The sequence below is a fragment of the Mesocricetus auratus genome, unplaced genomic scaffold (assembly GCF_017639785.1).
Source record: "Mesocricetus auratus isolate SY011 unplaced genomic scaffold, BCM_Maur_2.0 Super-Scaffold_4256, whole genome shotgun sequence".
Lineage (NCBI taxonomy): Eukaryota > Metazoa > Chordata > Mammalia > Rodentia > Cricetidae > Mesocricetus > Mesocricetus auratus.
The window spans coordinates 117,880,118-117,896,574 of record NW_024429182.1 but is presented as its reverse complement, the minus strand read 5'-3'; the positions used below and the strand labels follow the sequence as shown (position 1 = coordinate 117,896,574).

The 16,457-nt window shown below is 50.4% G+C and overlaps 1 protein-coding gene across 3 annotated transcripts in view; it reads left to right on the top strand.

Moving 5' to 3' along the window:
* Acan (aggrecan) overlaps window positions 1-16,457 on the top strand; it is a 59,912-nt gene that overhangs the window by 24,150 nt on the left and 19,305 nt on the right. For all 3 annotated transcript variants that reach the window (XM_040730019.1, XM_040730016.1, XM_040730009.1), the window contains exons 2-11: window positions 2,684-2,760; window positions 3,585-3,968; window positions 5,444-5,618; window positions 7,175-7,302; window positions 8,609-8,902; window positions 10,153-10,551; window positions 11,818-11,992; window positions 12,388-12,515; window positions 13,556-13,849; window positions 15,546-15,761. In XM_040730019.1, the coding sequence (XP_040585953.1) occupies window positions 2,691-2,760; window positions 3,585-3,968; window positions 5,444-5,618; window positions 7,175-7,302; window positions 8,609-8,902; window positions 10,153-10,551; window positions 11,818-11,992; window positions 12,388-12,515; window positions 13,556-13,849; window positions 15,546-15,761 (2,263 nt within the window). In that variant the 5' untranslated portion in view covers window positions 2,684-2,690. The remainder of the gene's footprint in view (window positions 1-2,683; window positions 2,761-3,584; window positions 3,969-5,443; window positions 5,619-7,174; window positions 7,303-8,608; window positions 8,903-10,152; window positions 10,552-11,817; window positions 11,993-12,387; window positions 12,516-13,555; window positions 13,850-15,545; window positions 15,762-16,457) is intronic.

The following is a 16,457-nucleotide window of genomic DNA, read 5'->3' as shown; positions in this document are numbered from 1 at the left end:
CAGGCTAGCTTTGTGTCTGGGTCTGAGGTCCCTCTACAGACACCTCGGACCAATCTTCTTGGCCCTCTCCAGGAAACCGTTTCTTAGCGCTGACTGGTCAGCTGACCTTGAACAAGAGCCCCTCTCCAACTCAGTGTCCCCTCAAGGTACCGAACCTGGGGTATGAGATGTTTTTTAAGGTTAATATCTAAGTCAGAAAATCCCTAAGGATTTCTCAGAATGATGGAACTTTTCAGGCTTCCTACAGCACAGGGGTGACGTGACTTGCCTCTAAGCCCTCAGCCACACAGAAGGGCCTTTCATTTCTCAGGTGATAGATGTGTATGGCTTGGGTAGAGGATGGATGGTTGAAAGATGCCAAGCTCCGTGACAGGAAAGTGTTACCTTATCCAGGGCCCGACTGCCCCTCCCCAGGCAGTCCTGAATGGAAAATGCCAGCCTCTCCCTCCCTACAGCCTCGCTTCTCCTAAGGGTGCTGGCTCCCTTGATCCCTGTGCTGGTCTAGCCAAGTCTACGGTGACTAAGCAGAGAGCGACACCTGCTGGACTGTGAGGCTCTGGCAGGGCTGAGGTTGAGGTGTGGCGCCCAGGGTCCTGCCTCCACTGAGGATGCTCTGTATGGCTGCTGGCCCCATCTGCCCCGCCCCCAAGTCTTCCTCTCTTCTTCTTAGACGAAAAGCAAATGCTGATGCCGCTGAACATGGCTCATGGGTTTACGCAGTGCAAACCTCAGAAGGTGTGTGTGGCTGGTTGTGTACCCTCCAGGGCAGTGGTACCATGACTCCCAGGCCATTTCTACATGCAGCTGGCTGAAGACCAGTGCTCCAGCTGGTGGCTGGGGAAGGTCCCTTACGCTTGCTGACTGGAGTTGGGGGTCCCTACGGTGCAGGGGAGACCCTTACGTGGTGGTTGCAACCCATCTGTGTACATGAATGACAGCTGACCAGCTGGTGACAATCAGGAAACGTCACTTTCCAATTCACATGAAGATGCATTTGGTCCAGAAGAGGGCTACAGGAGCCCCAGGTTCTTGCTTCCTGGTATTAGTTGCTCATCTCACTACTGCTTATGGGCTGTCTTCCTGACTCAAGTCAGGGTCTTGACTCTTGCCTAAAACCACAGGATCCTTGCTAAAATACCCAAGGTTCCTGAATTTGGAGTGGGTGGCATACCCAGATTCCATCAGGGAAGCTTGTTAGTTTGTCATGTCTCTGCATCTGAAGGGCTGTATTAGGGTTCTCTAAAGGGATAACTCTTAACTCTCTCTTCTCTCTTCTCTCTCTCTTCTCTCTCTCTCTCTCTCTCTCTCTCAGATACACGCTTCCTTCCTTCCCTCCCTTTTCTCTCCCTCCCCTTCCCTCCCCCTCCCCATCTCTTCCTCCACCCACCTTCATTCCTCCCTCCTCCCTCCATTCTCTCTCTCCTCCCTCTCCTGTGTCACTAGTGTACTTGAACATGTATATCTAGGTGACAGAGTTCAGTCACTCGTCATGGCTGTTGCTGTGTATGCATGAGTACACGGGTGCATGTGTGTGTCACTAGATATCAAGCATGCTAGGAAAACACTTGAGCAATGAACCACACCCTAGTCCTTTACATGGCTTCTTGATGCAATTAAAATACACGGTAAATCATAAGTGTCTGAGTCTGCCTAGTGAGTCCATGGTGGACTGTTTTAAATATATGTTTCTTATAAGTTGTAATGCATGTCAAAATAACAACACAAAGTATAGTACAGGAAATACATTGTGACAGCCATGTATTGTCATTACAAAGTATTATGTACCATATACATAATTAAATTCCCCATATTTTCATACGATTGGCATGCACTCAATTTGTTTGCATGGGCATCATTACAAACCAGTGAGAAATGTGTTGCACTGGGACATTACATTGTCACTAGGCAATATGGTGTTTTCACCCCCACTGTAAACTTATTGTTATATATGTGCTCCACCATTGACCAAATTGTCATTATGTATCATTTCATTTTCAACAGAGGACATCCCCTTGCATGACTATGTATCTGGGAGGGAGGGAGGGAGGAAGGGAAGGAGAGAGGGGGGAGAGGGAGGGAGAGAAAATAAGGACAATATAAGTTGAGGCTGTGGGTTCCCAGAGCTGCAGAGAGACTAGCAAGGAGGCCCAGGGGAGCTGGTTGAGCATCTTCAGTTTGAAGCTCCACATGTTCAATTCCCAGCTCATGCTTCAGGGAAAGTCCAAAGAGAAGAAAAACAGCTGGCGGTCCATCAGGGAAGATGTCTCTCTTCCTCAGGAGAGGGTCCTTTTTTGTTCAAGCCTTCAGGAGATTGGCTGTGACCACCCACACTGTAGAGGGAGGGCCATCTCAGTCTACAGATTCCAGTCTTCATCTGATACAAGAGCCCTAGCAGACACATGGGAACGGGGTCCAACCTGAGCCATCTATGGCTCACTAGCTACCACGGGAACTCATTAGGACGAGTCTCCACTGGCTAGAAGATGGGAGGACCAATGCACCATCCAGCCACCTTTGAGTTAAGCTTAGAAGGGCTTGGAGGTTTCTAAGGGAAAGGATTCTTGGAGAGAACACTGCACAAACCACTGCAGCCTCTTGTGCAATGTGACTTCAGAGCCTTGGTGGTGGATTCCTCCACCACTGTGCTTAACTGTCCAAATAACACCCCTGCTGCTTCTTCCAGGTGAACCATGACCACTTTACTACTGGTCTTTGTGATTCTGAGGGTCATTGCTGCAGAGATCTCAGAAGAAGTTCCAGGTGAGGACAATCCCATGCAAGGCTCCTTGATTCAGTAACGGGCGAGTACTGGGTTCTGAGGACAGGGCACAACTTGTTTTGGGGCAGTGAACAAGATATGCCTTTCAAATTCACACCTCCAGTGATCTAAAGCCCTCCAGCAAGGTCCCACATCCCCGTTCAGCTCTGAACTGACCAATGGATGAATCCATTGATGAAGCTGGCATCCTTATAATCCAACAACCTCTCAATAAACACTGCCAAACTTCCCACACATGAACCTTTTGTGGGGAACTCATCATATCCAAAATAAATACTCCGATATATTTTTTTCTAAAATCTCTGAATCAAACATGTCACTACCCTAAGAGTCCTGTTTATTGACTTTGGAGATCCCCCATGGAGGGCCTCACCTTCCCTGGGGAGAGGAGTGGGGATTGGGTGGCGGGTGGGGGCATTGGTGGGGGACAGGGGAGGAGGGGAGGGTAAGGGAGTTGGGATTGAGTGTGAAGCAAGCTTATTTCTAATTTAAATTTTTAAATGTAATAAATGAATAAAATGAAGACCTGTTTTAGATTTTGAGAGAGAGTGTGTGTGTGTGTCCTGTTTATCTGTAGTTTGGCATCCCCTAGGTACCTGTAGTGTGAGGTCTTGGCTGTGACGTCTCTCCCATGCTCGCTGATCTGGAGAGGGTGTTGTGGGGCTCCCTGGGAACCTCCAGGGTCCTCCATGGTGGGCTGGATTTGGGCCTCTCAGATGGGTGCACCTCCAGGACTGTGTGGGTGACTACTTGTAGTCTCTGTTACCCTGACATTTTTGCTTGTCCTCCTGCCCTTCCCCCACAGACCATGACAACTCACTGAGCGTGAGCATCCCTCAGCCATCCCCACTGAAGGTCCTCCTGGGGACTTCCCTCACCATCCCCTGCTACTTCATCGACCCCATGCACCCCGTGACCACTGCACCCTCCACTGCCCCCCTTGCCCCAAGAATCAAGTGGAGCCGCGTTTCCAAGGAGAAAGAGGTAGTATTGTTGGTGGCCACCGAAGGACAGGTTCGAGTCAACAGCCTCTACCAAGACAAAGTGTCATTACCCAACTACCCGGCCATCCCCAGTGATGCCACCTTGGAAATTCAGAACCTTCGCTCCAACGACTCTGGGATCTATCGCTGTGAAGTGATGCATGGCATCGAGGACAGTGAAGCCACCCTGGAGGTCATAGTAAAAGGTAAAGGCCTCCCACAGGGGTGTCAGGTTCTCTGTGGAAAGAATTAGAATGACGTCCTCACCCGTGTGGACCTTGGTGGCTAGCTTTCCCAATCTGCCCCTCTGCGTACCCATTTTATGCTTGGATTCCCTGATGTGGAGCTGGCAATGCTATGCTCCATGGGATTGGGGCTCTGGGGGGTGGGACACATAAATACATTCTGGTATTGGCAGCTGGTGTTTGCCAGCAATCCTTGACTTGTTGGGTATGTCAGCTTTTCTTGTCACTGTGGCCAAACACCTGGCAGGAGCCGACTTAGGGTAGTAAGGAGTTACTTTGGCTCGCAGTTTGAGGAGATACAACAGTCCTCTCTGGCAGGGAAAACACGGCAGCGGGGGATGAGGAGGAAGCTGATCATGCTGCATCAGCAGTCAGGAAGCAAAAAGAAGACTCCAAGTGCTCAGCTCACTTCCTGTCTCCTTTTTCATTTTCTATTCACTGGGGGACCCCAGACCCCTCAGTCAGGGTGTATCTTCCCTCTTCAGTTAAAGCCTCACAGACATACCCAGAGGGGTGGGTCCTCCATCACTGTGTAAGTGTGCCCACTTTGCACCTGAGCAAATGATTCCAGTGGCATGGTTGACCCTAGAAATGAATGAAAGTGGCTTCCTAAGCATCTTCTCATCCTCTACCACCCCTTAGTGTCAGCTTCAGGGGCCAAAGAAATGACTAAAGCCTCACTGCCTGGTCTCCCGTCTCTCTAAGAGCACTCATAGGGATGCCCTGAACTACTGGAGACCTGGAAGGAACCCTTGGTGTCTCCTTCCCTGGAGTGGGGGTGGGGTTAACAAGAAAAAAAACAGCAAAGGGTCCTGGAGTGGCAAAAAATTACAAGGAGACAGCTTTTGCCTTAGTTCAGAGAGCATTCTTATTGTCAGAATTATTACAGGTGTTCTAGAAGGAATGCCTTGAGAGGAGGTGGTGAGCAGCCTGTTAGGGTGGTGGAGTGGGGTGGGGCAGGTGGAGAGGAGACGGGGTTCCAGCAAGAGCAAAAGGACCACATGCAACCACATGCTGAACTCACTTCAGCCCCTGAGGAGCTATTGACAGCTGATGGCTTTGAAGGGAAGGAGAGCTGGCTCTCTTTAATGGTACAGCCCCTGGCAGGTTGACCACACTCCAGTAGATGGCCCCACACCCATTAGTATATAGACTACACAAATTAGACTCAGTGGGAGAGGTGGATGGAATATTTTGGGTAGAGCTGGAAGGAGTAAGGAGAGGATTTGGGGGTAAATATGATCGAAACACATTGTTTACATGTATGAAATTCTCAAAGAATTAATAAAATGTAATAAAAAAAAAGACAGAAGGAAACCATGTCAGCCTGAGCTAGAGAGTGCCCAGGGTCCCCGTGGTTCTTGCCACCACATCTCTAGAGCATCGATAACCGGAGCTCACGCCTAACCAGCGCTCCCTGTCTGTGGGCCCCACAGGCATCGTGTTCCACTACAGAGCCATCTCCACACGCTACACTCTGGACTTTGACCGAGCACAGCGGGCTTGCCTGCAGAACAGCGCCATCATCGCCACGCCTGAGCAACTGCAGGCTGCCTACGAGGATGGCTTCCACCAGTGCGATGCAGGCTGGCTGGCCGACCAGACGGTCAGGTGAGACCCCAGTCCCCAAAGGAAGAACCATCAGAGCCTAGCAGAATGGGGCAGGCGAGGTGTGGGGCCTGGCCAGTACTTAGCTGGTGTGAACATGACCCTGTGGCCAGTCTAAGTTAGGGATTAGGGTCCAGCCTTGTCAGCGTATGTACCCAATGTCCCATCCCAGGAGAAAGCAATGCCAGCAGCCTTGTTCTGAACTTCTCTACTCTCTTCACCTGTTTTTCCTACCCTCAGTGTTCCTTTACTTCTGGTTTGTTCATCTGACTTTTAACTTTAGAGTTTTATTTCTTTTTGTATACTGCCTTATTTATATCTTCTTTGTAAGGTAAGGCATACATAAACTAAGCATCTAGACACATCTTTTTCTGAGTGAGTCCTGGGAGCCACATGGCAAAGCAGTGTAGACAGAGGCTGGCTTCAAGGATCCCAGTACAGTTTCAGTAAAGACAGACTATCCACCACGTGCATCATAGTGCTAGCCCCAAAGCCAGCATCCAAGGCCTCGGGAAGTCAGCTCTGCAAGCTTGGGCAAGTCCGGGGATCGTAGGTCACAAGGCCATACAGCATTGTTGTGGTTTCATCTCCGTTGCTGAGATGCCACACGCTGATCGAAAGCAGCTTGGGGAGGAAAAGGTTCATTTCAGCTTGCTCCCCGGTCACAGTCCATCACTGAGGTGAGGACCGAAACAATGGGAGGCAGGAGCCACGGAGAAATGTTGCTCCTGGCTCTCTGTCTGGCTCGTTGTTTGGGTCACCCACAGGCATGCTCAGTTAGTTTGCTTATATACCCCAGACTCACCTGTCCAGGCTGAGCTCTGCTACATTGATCACAGACTGAGATGACCCCCCACAGACATGGCCACAGGCTAATCTGGGTGATTCCTCAACTGAGACTCCTCCAGACAATTCTAGGATGTGTCAAATTGACAGCTGAAGCTAACTGGGACACATCACAACGGTAAATTTTTTTAAAAAGTGAGACAACAGTCTAATATGTCAAGAGTTCACATATTGGCCTCAGAAAGAGCTAGACCCAAATCCAAACACTGGAATTTAGAAGCCATGTGACTTTGAACAAGTCAATTAACCTTTCTAGACCTCAGTGTGTCCAGCTCCTGCCTCGCTTGATGGCATATGACTCACCCAGTACAAAGTAGGCACCATGGCCAAGTCCAACTCAACTGGTCCCTCATTTCTGTAAATAACGTTGTGTTGAAATATAGCCGTGCCCACTGGCTACATGTAGCTGCTCCATGCTATGAAAGTGGTCACCACAGAGGCCTGTAGTTTTACAAAACCCACAAGATGCTGACCTTTTACATGAAAAGTGTCTACCCTGGGGGGAGTGAGTTTGGTACCAGGAATATACAGTGACAGAGGCTGTCTGGTCAGTGAGGAGCACTGGGACTGGAGGGAAGCCAGCATTCAGAGCAGGCTTGGACAGAGGTAGTATTATGCCTTGACCTCCTCCTATGAAGGTGAAGGTTACACAAACAGTGACCTTGGGCTTCCTCTGATCCCAGTGTCACACTCCCATGTTGGCTTCCCAACAGGTACCCCATCCACACTCCTCGGGAAGGCTGCTATGGAGACAAGGATGAGTTTCCTGGAGTGAGAACCTACGGAATCCGAGACACCAATGAGACCTATGATGTGTACTGCTTCGCTGAGGAGATGGAAGGTGAGGCGACCCCTCCCATAGTGAAAACACCAGCTCCCTTCCTCATCGCCCAGCTCACATTTGGGATAGCTATACAAGGCCTCCTCTGGGCCAGGACCCTCGCTCGGTCCTCTCCTGCCATGAAGGGGGATGGTCCTGTGCTCCCACCAAACCCCAAATTCCAAAGTCCTCTGGGACTGTCTCTCTTATCCAGAACCTCAGCGTCTCTGGCCAAACCAGCCCTGTCTTGAGGTCCATGGTGCCATCAAAGCCAGGCTTAGAACTGGGGTGTAGCTCAGTGGCGGCCCAGGCCTCCATTTCCCACTCAAGAGGGACACCCTAGGCCACTCTAGGGCACACACCACAGACACACAGTTTCTGAGGAAACATGTTCCCCAGTCACTGCCCCCATCATGAAATCCTACCTCAGGCCTTTTGATGGACTATTTGAGGGAAAAACCTACATCATTCCTCTCTTCTTTGAGGGTACCAATTTTGAACATAGTGTTACCCTGACATGTAGAGGGCACCCCTCTCCCATCTGCACCCATTTATCTCCCTGGACATCCCCAACACTCTTTGAGCATGCCTCCCATATCTCCCAAGCTCCTCCAGCTAGGAAAAAAAAAACTGGTGGTGACATAGCCCAGCTTCCTTACCCACTGAGGCCTCTACTAAAAAGCAAGCTTTTGTGTCCCCATGCTTGACTAGCCCAAGACAAATACAACAGTTGGTCTGAACTGCCACTGAACAAGGACATCTGGAACCAGTTAGTGATCAGCTACCTCCTACCCCTACCTCATCCTCAAGCACAACCTTGGCAGGTTTTAGGGAGTATTGTTTAAAAGCTGGAAGACCTAAAATTATCCCATAATGGCCTCTTTGGGTACGATTGGCCCTGGTTTGGGAGCCAGTACTCTAAGAAGTCAAAGGTAAGGCCTGCTTTTCTAAGCAGAATTTGAATTTGGGATGGCGTCCTAGGAATGAGCAGTGTCTGTGTTAGAGGAAAGCTCCCCTAGTGGTGGGAAGATGAACGGCAGTCACCCGGGCCACAGGTGCTTCCGATTTCAGGGTTGCTTCATGCTTTGCTCTTTCAGCAGCTTGTCTGTTTTAGGGAGGAGGAGGTCCTTGTTAGGAGATTGATGGCATCCTACCCAAAAGTTCAGAAAGGAATGGACACTGGGGAGTGATAGACAAGTCATGAGATACCGACGGAGAACCACGGAAAAAAGAATAAACCTCCGAGAAAACATGTGAATCTCTTGGGGGGCACAGGCAGGGTAGGATGGGAGTGAAACCCTCATCTAGTGTCGTGTGTCCTTCACAGGCGAGGTCTTTTATGCCACATCCCCGGAGAAGTTCACCTTCCAGGAGGCAGCCAATGAGTGCCGGAGGCTGGGGGCGCGGCTGGCTACCACGGGCCAGCTCTACCTGGCCTGGCAGGGCGGGATGGACATGTGCAGCGCCGGCTGGCTGGCGGACCGCAGTGTGCGCTACCCCATCTCCAAGGCTCGGCCCAACTGCGGGGGCAACCTTCTGGGTGTAAGGACTGTCTATCTGCACGCCAACCAGACAGGCTATCCGGATCCCTCATCCCGTTACGACGCCATCTGTTATACAGGTGGGGCTGGTGCTGAAGGTGGGGAGGGAGGTCTGCCACCGAAATCAGGTCCCAGCAAGATCCTGGGAAGGTACCTCTGTGTTCCGGGATCCCGCATTTTTAGCATCTCCCTCCCGGTTGTGGCAATGGAGGTCACAGTGCATCCAGCTCTGTTTGCATCGGATCCACATAGAGCAGCATATGCTCCAAAGAGTTGCTTTTCCTTTGGGTTCGATTCTCAGCTCTGCCCCCTTGCTGCACAATGCTGGAGAAGTCAGGACCCCAACCCCTCTGATAGAGAGGAGGTGGGGTCTGTCAGAGGGCATGAGCCCACTGGTACCTTCCCTTTTAGTCTGGATGCACCTAAACAGCCTTTCTGTAATAGTAGGGGAAAGTTCTGTAACTTCATTTGGAAAAATTGGAACAAAGTTTTTAAGTACGTTTTTATCTTCTATTTAATACACTGCAAGTCATAATTCCTAATTCTTGGAGGAAAAAAATGAACCAATGCAGGCAAATGAGGGGCTGGCAGACACGAGGTAGTTATTAATAAAGAGAATACTCTTTGGAAGTATCACCCTCATGAGCATTCTCTTTATTAATAACTACCTCGTGCCTGCCAGCCCCTCATTTGTCCAGGACTCTGAGGCAGGCAGCTCTCCGACAATGCCTGCATCGGTTGCACAACTCACCACGGCAAGATTCAGGATTTCCCTAATCACTGATTCACCTGGTCCCATTGGACACACAGGGGCAAAGTGGCAGCTGGTGGGAAGGTGGAAATAGGAAATGATTTTGTTTGATAGATAAGCAGTGAGCTGGCTGGCCAATATAGCATGAGTATCCTAGTGCTTTCTACAAATCAGGCCAACCTCGGGTTTTTATGAATAATTTAACTGCATCCATACTGAACATGTGCAGAATTTTTCTTGCCATTGTCCCCCAAACAATACACTGTCCCAGCTGCTGAAATAGCGCTTACACTGTACGGGAAATTATAAGCAGCCAAAAGAGGAAGTAGGAGTCCAGCAGTGGTACTTGGGTTGTATAAGGGGCTCTAGCACTCCAGGAAAAAGCTCGGCACCTGTGGGTGGTTCTGGAGCCACCCCAAGGGTATGGAGGAGCCACAGAACCTCAGGCCTTTGTGGTGGGCAGGGCCAGGTGCCTGGCTCCAGCCAAGAAGGGGAAAGTGGAGCACACACATTCAGTTTCTGTCTCCTCGAAAGGGCCCCAGGCTGAGCGCTGAAGTTTGTCTTTGCGTCCTGTCCTAGGTGAAGACTTTATAGACATCCCAGAGAACTTCTTCGGGGTGGGTGGCGAAGACGACATCACCATCCAGACAGTGACCTGGCCAGACCTGGAGCTGCCCCTGCCCCAAAATACCACGGAGGGAGAAGTCCGGGGCAATGAGATCCTCACCGCAAAGCCCATGTTCGACCTGTCCCCCACTGTCTCAGAGCCAGAGGAGGCCCTCACAGTTTTCTCTGGTGTGAGGGTCACAGCCTTCCCTGAGGAGGGCACTGAAGAAGCCACCAGGCCCTGGGACTTTCCTGAGGAAGCCACACCTGGGCTGGAGTCAGCCACAGCCTTCACCAGTGAGGACCTAGTGGTCCAAGTGACCCTCGCCCCAGGTGCAGCTGAGGTCCCTGGCCAGCCCCACTTACCAGGGGGTAAGTGCACTCCTGGGGGGCAGGCGAGGCAGTTATGTCCACTCTTCGACCACAAATAATTGACTCCAAATGAAGTCAACTGTGGAAACCATGCTGTATAATGAGTCAGTGACAGCACCACAAGACAAAACAGACCCACTTGAAAACCACTGCTCTTAGCCGGGCGGTGGTGGCGCAGGCCTTTAATCCCAGCACTGGGGAGGCAGAGGCAGGTGGATCTCTGTGAGTTCGAGGCTGGGCTGGACCGATAGCCTCCAAAACAATACAGAGAAACCCTGTCTCGTAAAAACCAAAAGAAAAGAAAAAAAAGAAAACCACTGCTCTGGGTGACCCCACAGCCTTGCCTGGATAAAAATCAACCAAGTAAGCCAGGTTGTGGTGGTGCAGGCCTTTAATCCCAGCACTCAGAAGGCAGAGACAGATAGATCTCTGTGAGTTCGAGGCCAGCCTGTTCTAGGACAGCCTCCAAAGCCACAGAAAGAAACCATGTCTCGAAAAACAAAACAAACAAACAAATCAGCAAAGTTTAGTGAACAAGCTGAATACAGCTACTCTGAGGCAGCCTGTGAACTAAGAACACCTCCACATCCCTAAATAATTGAGGAAGAGGGAGTCAAAGGGAGAGATTTTGTGACATCTGAAAATCATGTAAGTTTCAAATTTCAGTGCCCACAAATAAAGTATGATTAGATCGAAGCCACACCCCCATATTTAAGACTTTGTCTGTGGCTAATTCAGGACAGTTGCGGCTGAGTTGAGCAATCGTAACAGAAGTCGAATGGCCCATAAGGCCTGTCCTAGAGACCAGGCAGGATGGTACATATCTGTAACTTCATCACAGGAGGCCGAGGCAGGAGAATTGTGAGCTCAAGGCCAGTCTGGTTTATATAGCAAGACTATATGGTTATCTGGTTCCTTCTGGAAAATGATTGCAGCCCTTGGGCTAGGCGGATGGTGTTCTCTATCCTCAGGAACTTGGACAGGGACGTCACTCAGCACAGAGCCCAGCTGATCTTCAAATACAAATATACAAATGGGAAGAGCATTCTAGTGTAGCCTCCGTAAAGGGTCTTGATGGTGTCCCCACGTGGGATAGACAGATGGACACGGCCATTTACCATGACACTCATGATGTCACCAAGTAGAACTTCAGGTGGAATCGCCCAGATCTATCCATTATGTCTACATGGAGGAGCCAAGCTTAGAACGGGCCCCACGAACATCAGTCTTACCTCTGTTTCTTTCTCCCCTCTCCTTGTCACCCAGGAGTTGTATTCCACTATCGCCCAGGCTCCACCAGATACTCTCTGACATTCGAAGAGGCGCAGCAGGCCTGCGTGCAAACCGGGGCAGTCATGGCCTCACCAGAGCAGCTCCAGGCTGCCTATGAGGCAGGCTATGAGCAGTGTGATGCCGGATGGCTGCAGGACCAGACTGTCAGGTAAAGGACGAGCCTACCATTCCCAGCCCCAACCAAGGAGCCCCCAGCCTGACTCAACATCCAGCACGGTGGTCACCCAGCACTTGGTGGATTAATGAAGTCACCAGTGACTGCATACTTCCCTAAATCACACACACGCATGTTCTGGAAGATGGTGGCAGGAACTGTGCTATGCCAAGTTCTTAGTCATTTCCCTCCAAGAGACAAACAGAAGAAGCTCCTAGAGACCCCATTCAAGCACTCCCATGTCCTGCATCTTGACAGAGTGTACCCTTGTGTAGGAGACTCTCTTCCAAAGTCCACCAGATGATCAAGAGACATGATGCATAAACATGACCCAAGATCTTTCCTACACTCAAGACAGACCCTCACCCCCTTCCCATCCTCTTTCACAGGTACCCCATTGTGAGCCCACGGACCCCATGTGTAGGCGACAAGGACAGCAGCCCTGGAGTCAGGACCTATGGTGTGCGCCCATCATCGGAAACCTATGATGTCTACTGCTACGTGGACAAGCTTGAGGGTACAGGCCATATTATCACATTCCCATTTGCAGGCCAGCAGGGACTAAGGGACAGTCACGGAAGAGGGATAAAATTGTCGCCACCAACCCAGGCCTGCCCCCACACAACCTTCGATATGGAAAGGAGGCCCACCCCTCACCTCTTTCAACTCAAGTTTCCCTCTCCACCAAAGGCTTATATATAGGCTTTCTCCCTCACGTTGTAGTGTGACAGTGGTCCTTCAGAAGTGAGTTCAGTGGATGAATTGACCGATTTCTATTAAACAAATGTTGGACGCACCCTCAGCCTTATAGAGTCCCGATGCCTATGACCACATCAGAGGCTGGGAGAAGTCCTATAGCCCCAAACCTCTTATCTCTCTGTATCTCAGCATCGCCCAAGCTTACTCAACCGCATGACTCCATGCATGTCACCAAATTGCTTTTCCACTGAGCCCAATTTGAAAAATGGCCATATTCTAGAAAAGTTTCAGCATGTCCACTAGGCCTCTGTGAGCCTCAGTTTCCCCATCTGTAAAACATGGCTACTTTATGCCCGCATTCAGGGTTTTTCTGAGTATTAACTGAGACACATAAAAAGTGCCTGGCACAAACAAATGCTGGGTGGATGTGAGCCCCCTAAGCCAGACAGGTCCTGGGCGATATGTGGCTGCTGAGACAGAGGACTGTGCATCAGGTCCACAGCAGTCGCCGAGCTCCTGAGGGGTCTGGGGGATCAGGGAGCTAAGAGCCACCTGTATTAGTCAAGGGAAGGGTGCCTGGGTGTGACTGGAGAGCCTAAATAAGGAGGGGTAGAAGCCAGCTCCCCAGAGACTGACTAGCTCAGCCCAGCTCAATTGTGACATTGTCTCTACTGCCCAGGATCCCAAGAGATCTAAGGGGTGTGGCCTTGGGTGTGACTGAGTGGAGCAGGGCTCTACAGGACTGTGTGCCACATAGGCTGGCGAACAGCCCTGGTGAGCAGGGTAGGGGTGCCAAGAGTTCTGAACTCTGCTGATGACACACGTGAACCATTGCACTGCCATTGTCTCTGTCCCCAGGGGAAGTGTTCTTTGTCACACGCCTGGAGCAGTTCACCTTCCAGGAAGCACAGTCCTTCTGTGAAGCCCAAAATGCCACCTTGGCCTCCACTGGCCAGCTCTACGCTGCCTGGAGCCACGGCCTGGACAAGTGCTATGCTGGCTGGCTGGCAGATGGCAGCCTCCGGTACCCCATCGTCACCCCTCGGCCTGCCTGCGGTGGGGACAAACCGGGCGTGAGAACTGTCTACCTCTACCCCAACCAGACCGGCCTTCCAGACCCATTGTCCAGGCACCATGCCTTCTGTTTCCGAGGTACGGTGGTCACCCCATCTGTCTGGGAGGACTTCCTTATTGCTTTCTCTATGAATAGTGACAAATGGTCCCTACTTCAAAGGAAGTTGCAGACAAGTACTAATTGGGGTAGCGTATGTGAAACACTCCATATGTGTTTATATATGATGTTACATATTGTTTTTAATTTGTACATCCCTGTCGAACTCTCTTCTTGTAAATATTTTTGTGATGAGTTTAATCAGATAATCCTGGTGTTCCTTGTCAAGCACCAGCCACCTACAAGCTTAACTGATACACACTGGGTAGGCACTACAACTGTAGTATCGGCCACCATTACCGCTTACACAGTTGAGAGAGATATGCTGGGCTCTGATTGGTTGGATCCTCACAGCATCCGTATAGGGTAACGATGCACCCACCAGAATAGCAACTGCAGGCTGCCTGTTTCCAACATGACACACCAAAGCTGAGTATTCTTGCAGTCTCTTGTGAGTCCCAAATTATCTTAACTCCTTAAGATGTATTTTTACCATTTTTAATTGTGGGGGGGAGTGTGTGTGTGTGTGTGTGTGTGTGTGTGTGTGTGTGTGTGCTGGGATCTGAACTCAGGTCCTCTGCAAGAAGACTACACATTCTCAACCACTGAGCAGTCTCGTCAGCCCTCCAGAATTGTTTTCAACTAAAAGGGGAAAAAACCGATGGCCTCCAGGTTTCCCAGACTTCCAGGGACATCTTTTAACTTCAGTTTTTTTTTTATTTTGAGAAAGGGTCTCATATTTCCAAAGTTGGCATTGAGCTTCTGATCCTCCTGCCTCAACTTCCTGTTGCCCCTGTCCCAGACTAGGTCTTTGCAGTGGGCAACAGAGGTCAAGCCAGCAAACCCACCCTGTAAATTTCCAACCGTAATTTCCACTGCCTACCCCAGACCTTCAGGGGACTCAAGGGTCTTTTTTATTTGTTTATTTTTCATTTATCTGTTTTAAGACAGGATCTCATTATGTAGTCTTGGCTGGCCAAGAACTTGCTATGTAGAACAGGTTGACCTTGAATTCACAGAGATCTGCCTGCCTCTGCCTCCCAAATGCTGAGATCAGAGGTGTGAATCACCATGCCAGGCTTTAAACCTCTTATTGCCCCGTAGAGAAGTTCTGGTTCCTTCCTGAGCTCTTCCAGGGTGGGGGCTTCCCCCAAATCAGAAGTTTCCCCTTATCAGTGAATCCTGAGATCGCCCTGCCCACTGCAAATACCATGATAGCAGTGTGGAATTTAAAGATGAGCCTCCTGTTTCGGGACCTGGCATACTCAGACCCTAGCTCTGCCTTCAAGACGGACACTATCATGTTAGATCTTGAACGGAAAGATTAGCCCTGGTACTTCTAAGCCATTGACCTTGGCCGAGTCGCATAACAAGTCCCTGCTTATTAGGTGAATCTCATCTTTATTAAGGTGAAACATATTTATAAGCATAAAAGTTTTATTTAGGTCCAGCATATAGGATAGCCTGTAGAGAGAGACATCCCAGACCACTCTGTCCTAAGTTGCTAGGGACAGAGGATACATGGTGGCATTATACAACAGATACAGTGGCAAACAGCTGTCCTGCTGGCTTAGAGGTTGGGGGTGTCAGCAAGGCTTTGCACTGGCCAGGTGGACCTCAGGGTCCCCTTGCTTCTCTGTGTCAAAGGCAGGACCTCACCTCCCACATCTCCTTCAGGTGTGTCAGTGGCGCCCTCTCCGGGAGGAGAAGAAGGTGGCACGCCCACATCACCTTCCGACATAGAGGACGGGATCGTCACTCAGATGGGGCCTGGTGTGGACGCTGTCCCATTGGAGTCAGAGACAACAGCGGGGCCAGACTTCACCACTGAATCAGAAAAGCAGACTGGATGGGAAGCAGCGTCCACCCCAGAGGGCACATCCCCACTTCCAGGTGGGTATAGCCAGGCTCTGGAGTATAGCCTGGAGCCACGCACACTGAACCCACACGAATGCCTGCTATGGAATGCCCAGATGAGGGTGGCAGTTTGGTGGACGCCCTTGAACTCACTATAGCCCAGGCAGGTCTTGACCTTGGGATCCTGCTGCTCCTAAGTAGCCTGGATTACAGGTCTGCACTACCAAATCCAGATATAAATTGTTTTGAAAATAGCGACAAAAACAAGGCAGAGGGGGAAATGTGACCATATTTTAAATTGTGAGGTTGTTTTGGTTTTCTTCTCTACTTTCCAGATCCTCTGTAATAATAGGTGCCCCAGCTTGGAAATGAAGGCATCTTTATGCACAGCACCACCTGACCTAGAGATGGGTTCTCCCACTCCAGCAACACCAGCATTGCTGGGAGGGCTTGGGGAAACAGTCCCTAAGCTTGGACACCCCGCTTCTCTATCAGGAGAGCACTGGGGTAGGGGCTTGGAATTTATCTGTTGGCCAAGACCCCAGGAGACACTGAGGATGGTAGCCCAGGGACCACACTCTGAAAACCATGAGTTAGATATGAGATAATATAGAAGCTCTTGAAGGAGGAGCTTCCTTTTCTTCAGTGGCGGCCCCCATGTTCAGTAGGTAGTATAGATGGTGACATTTAGAGTCCCAAAAGGAACAGTTCATACAGCCTGTGGCCCTGAGG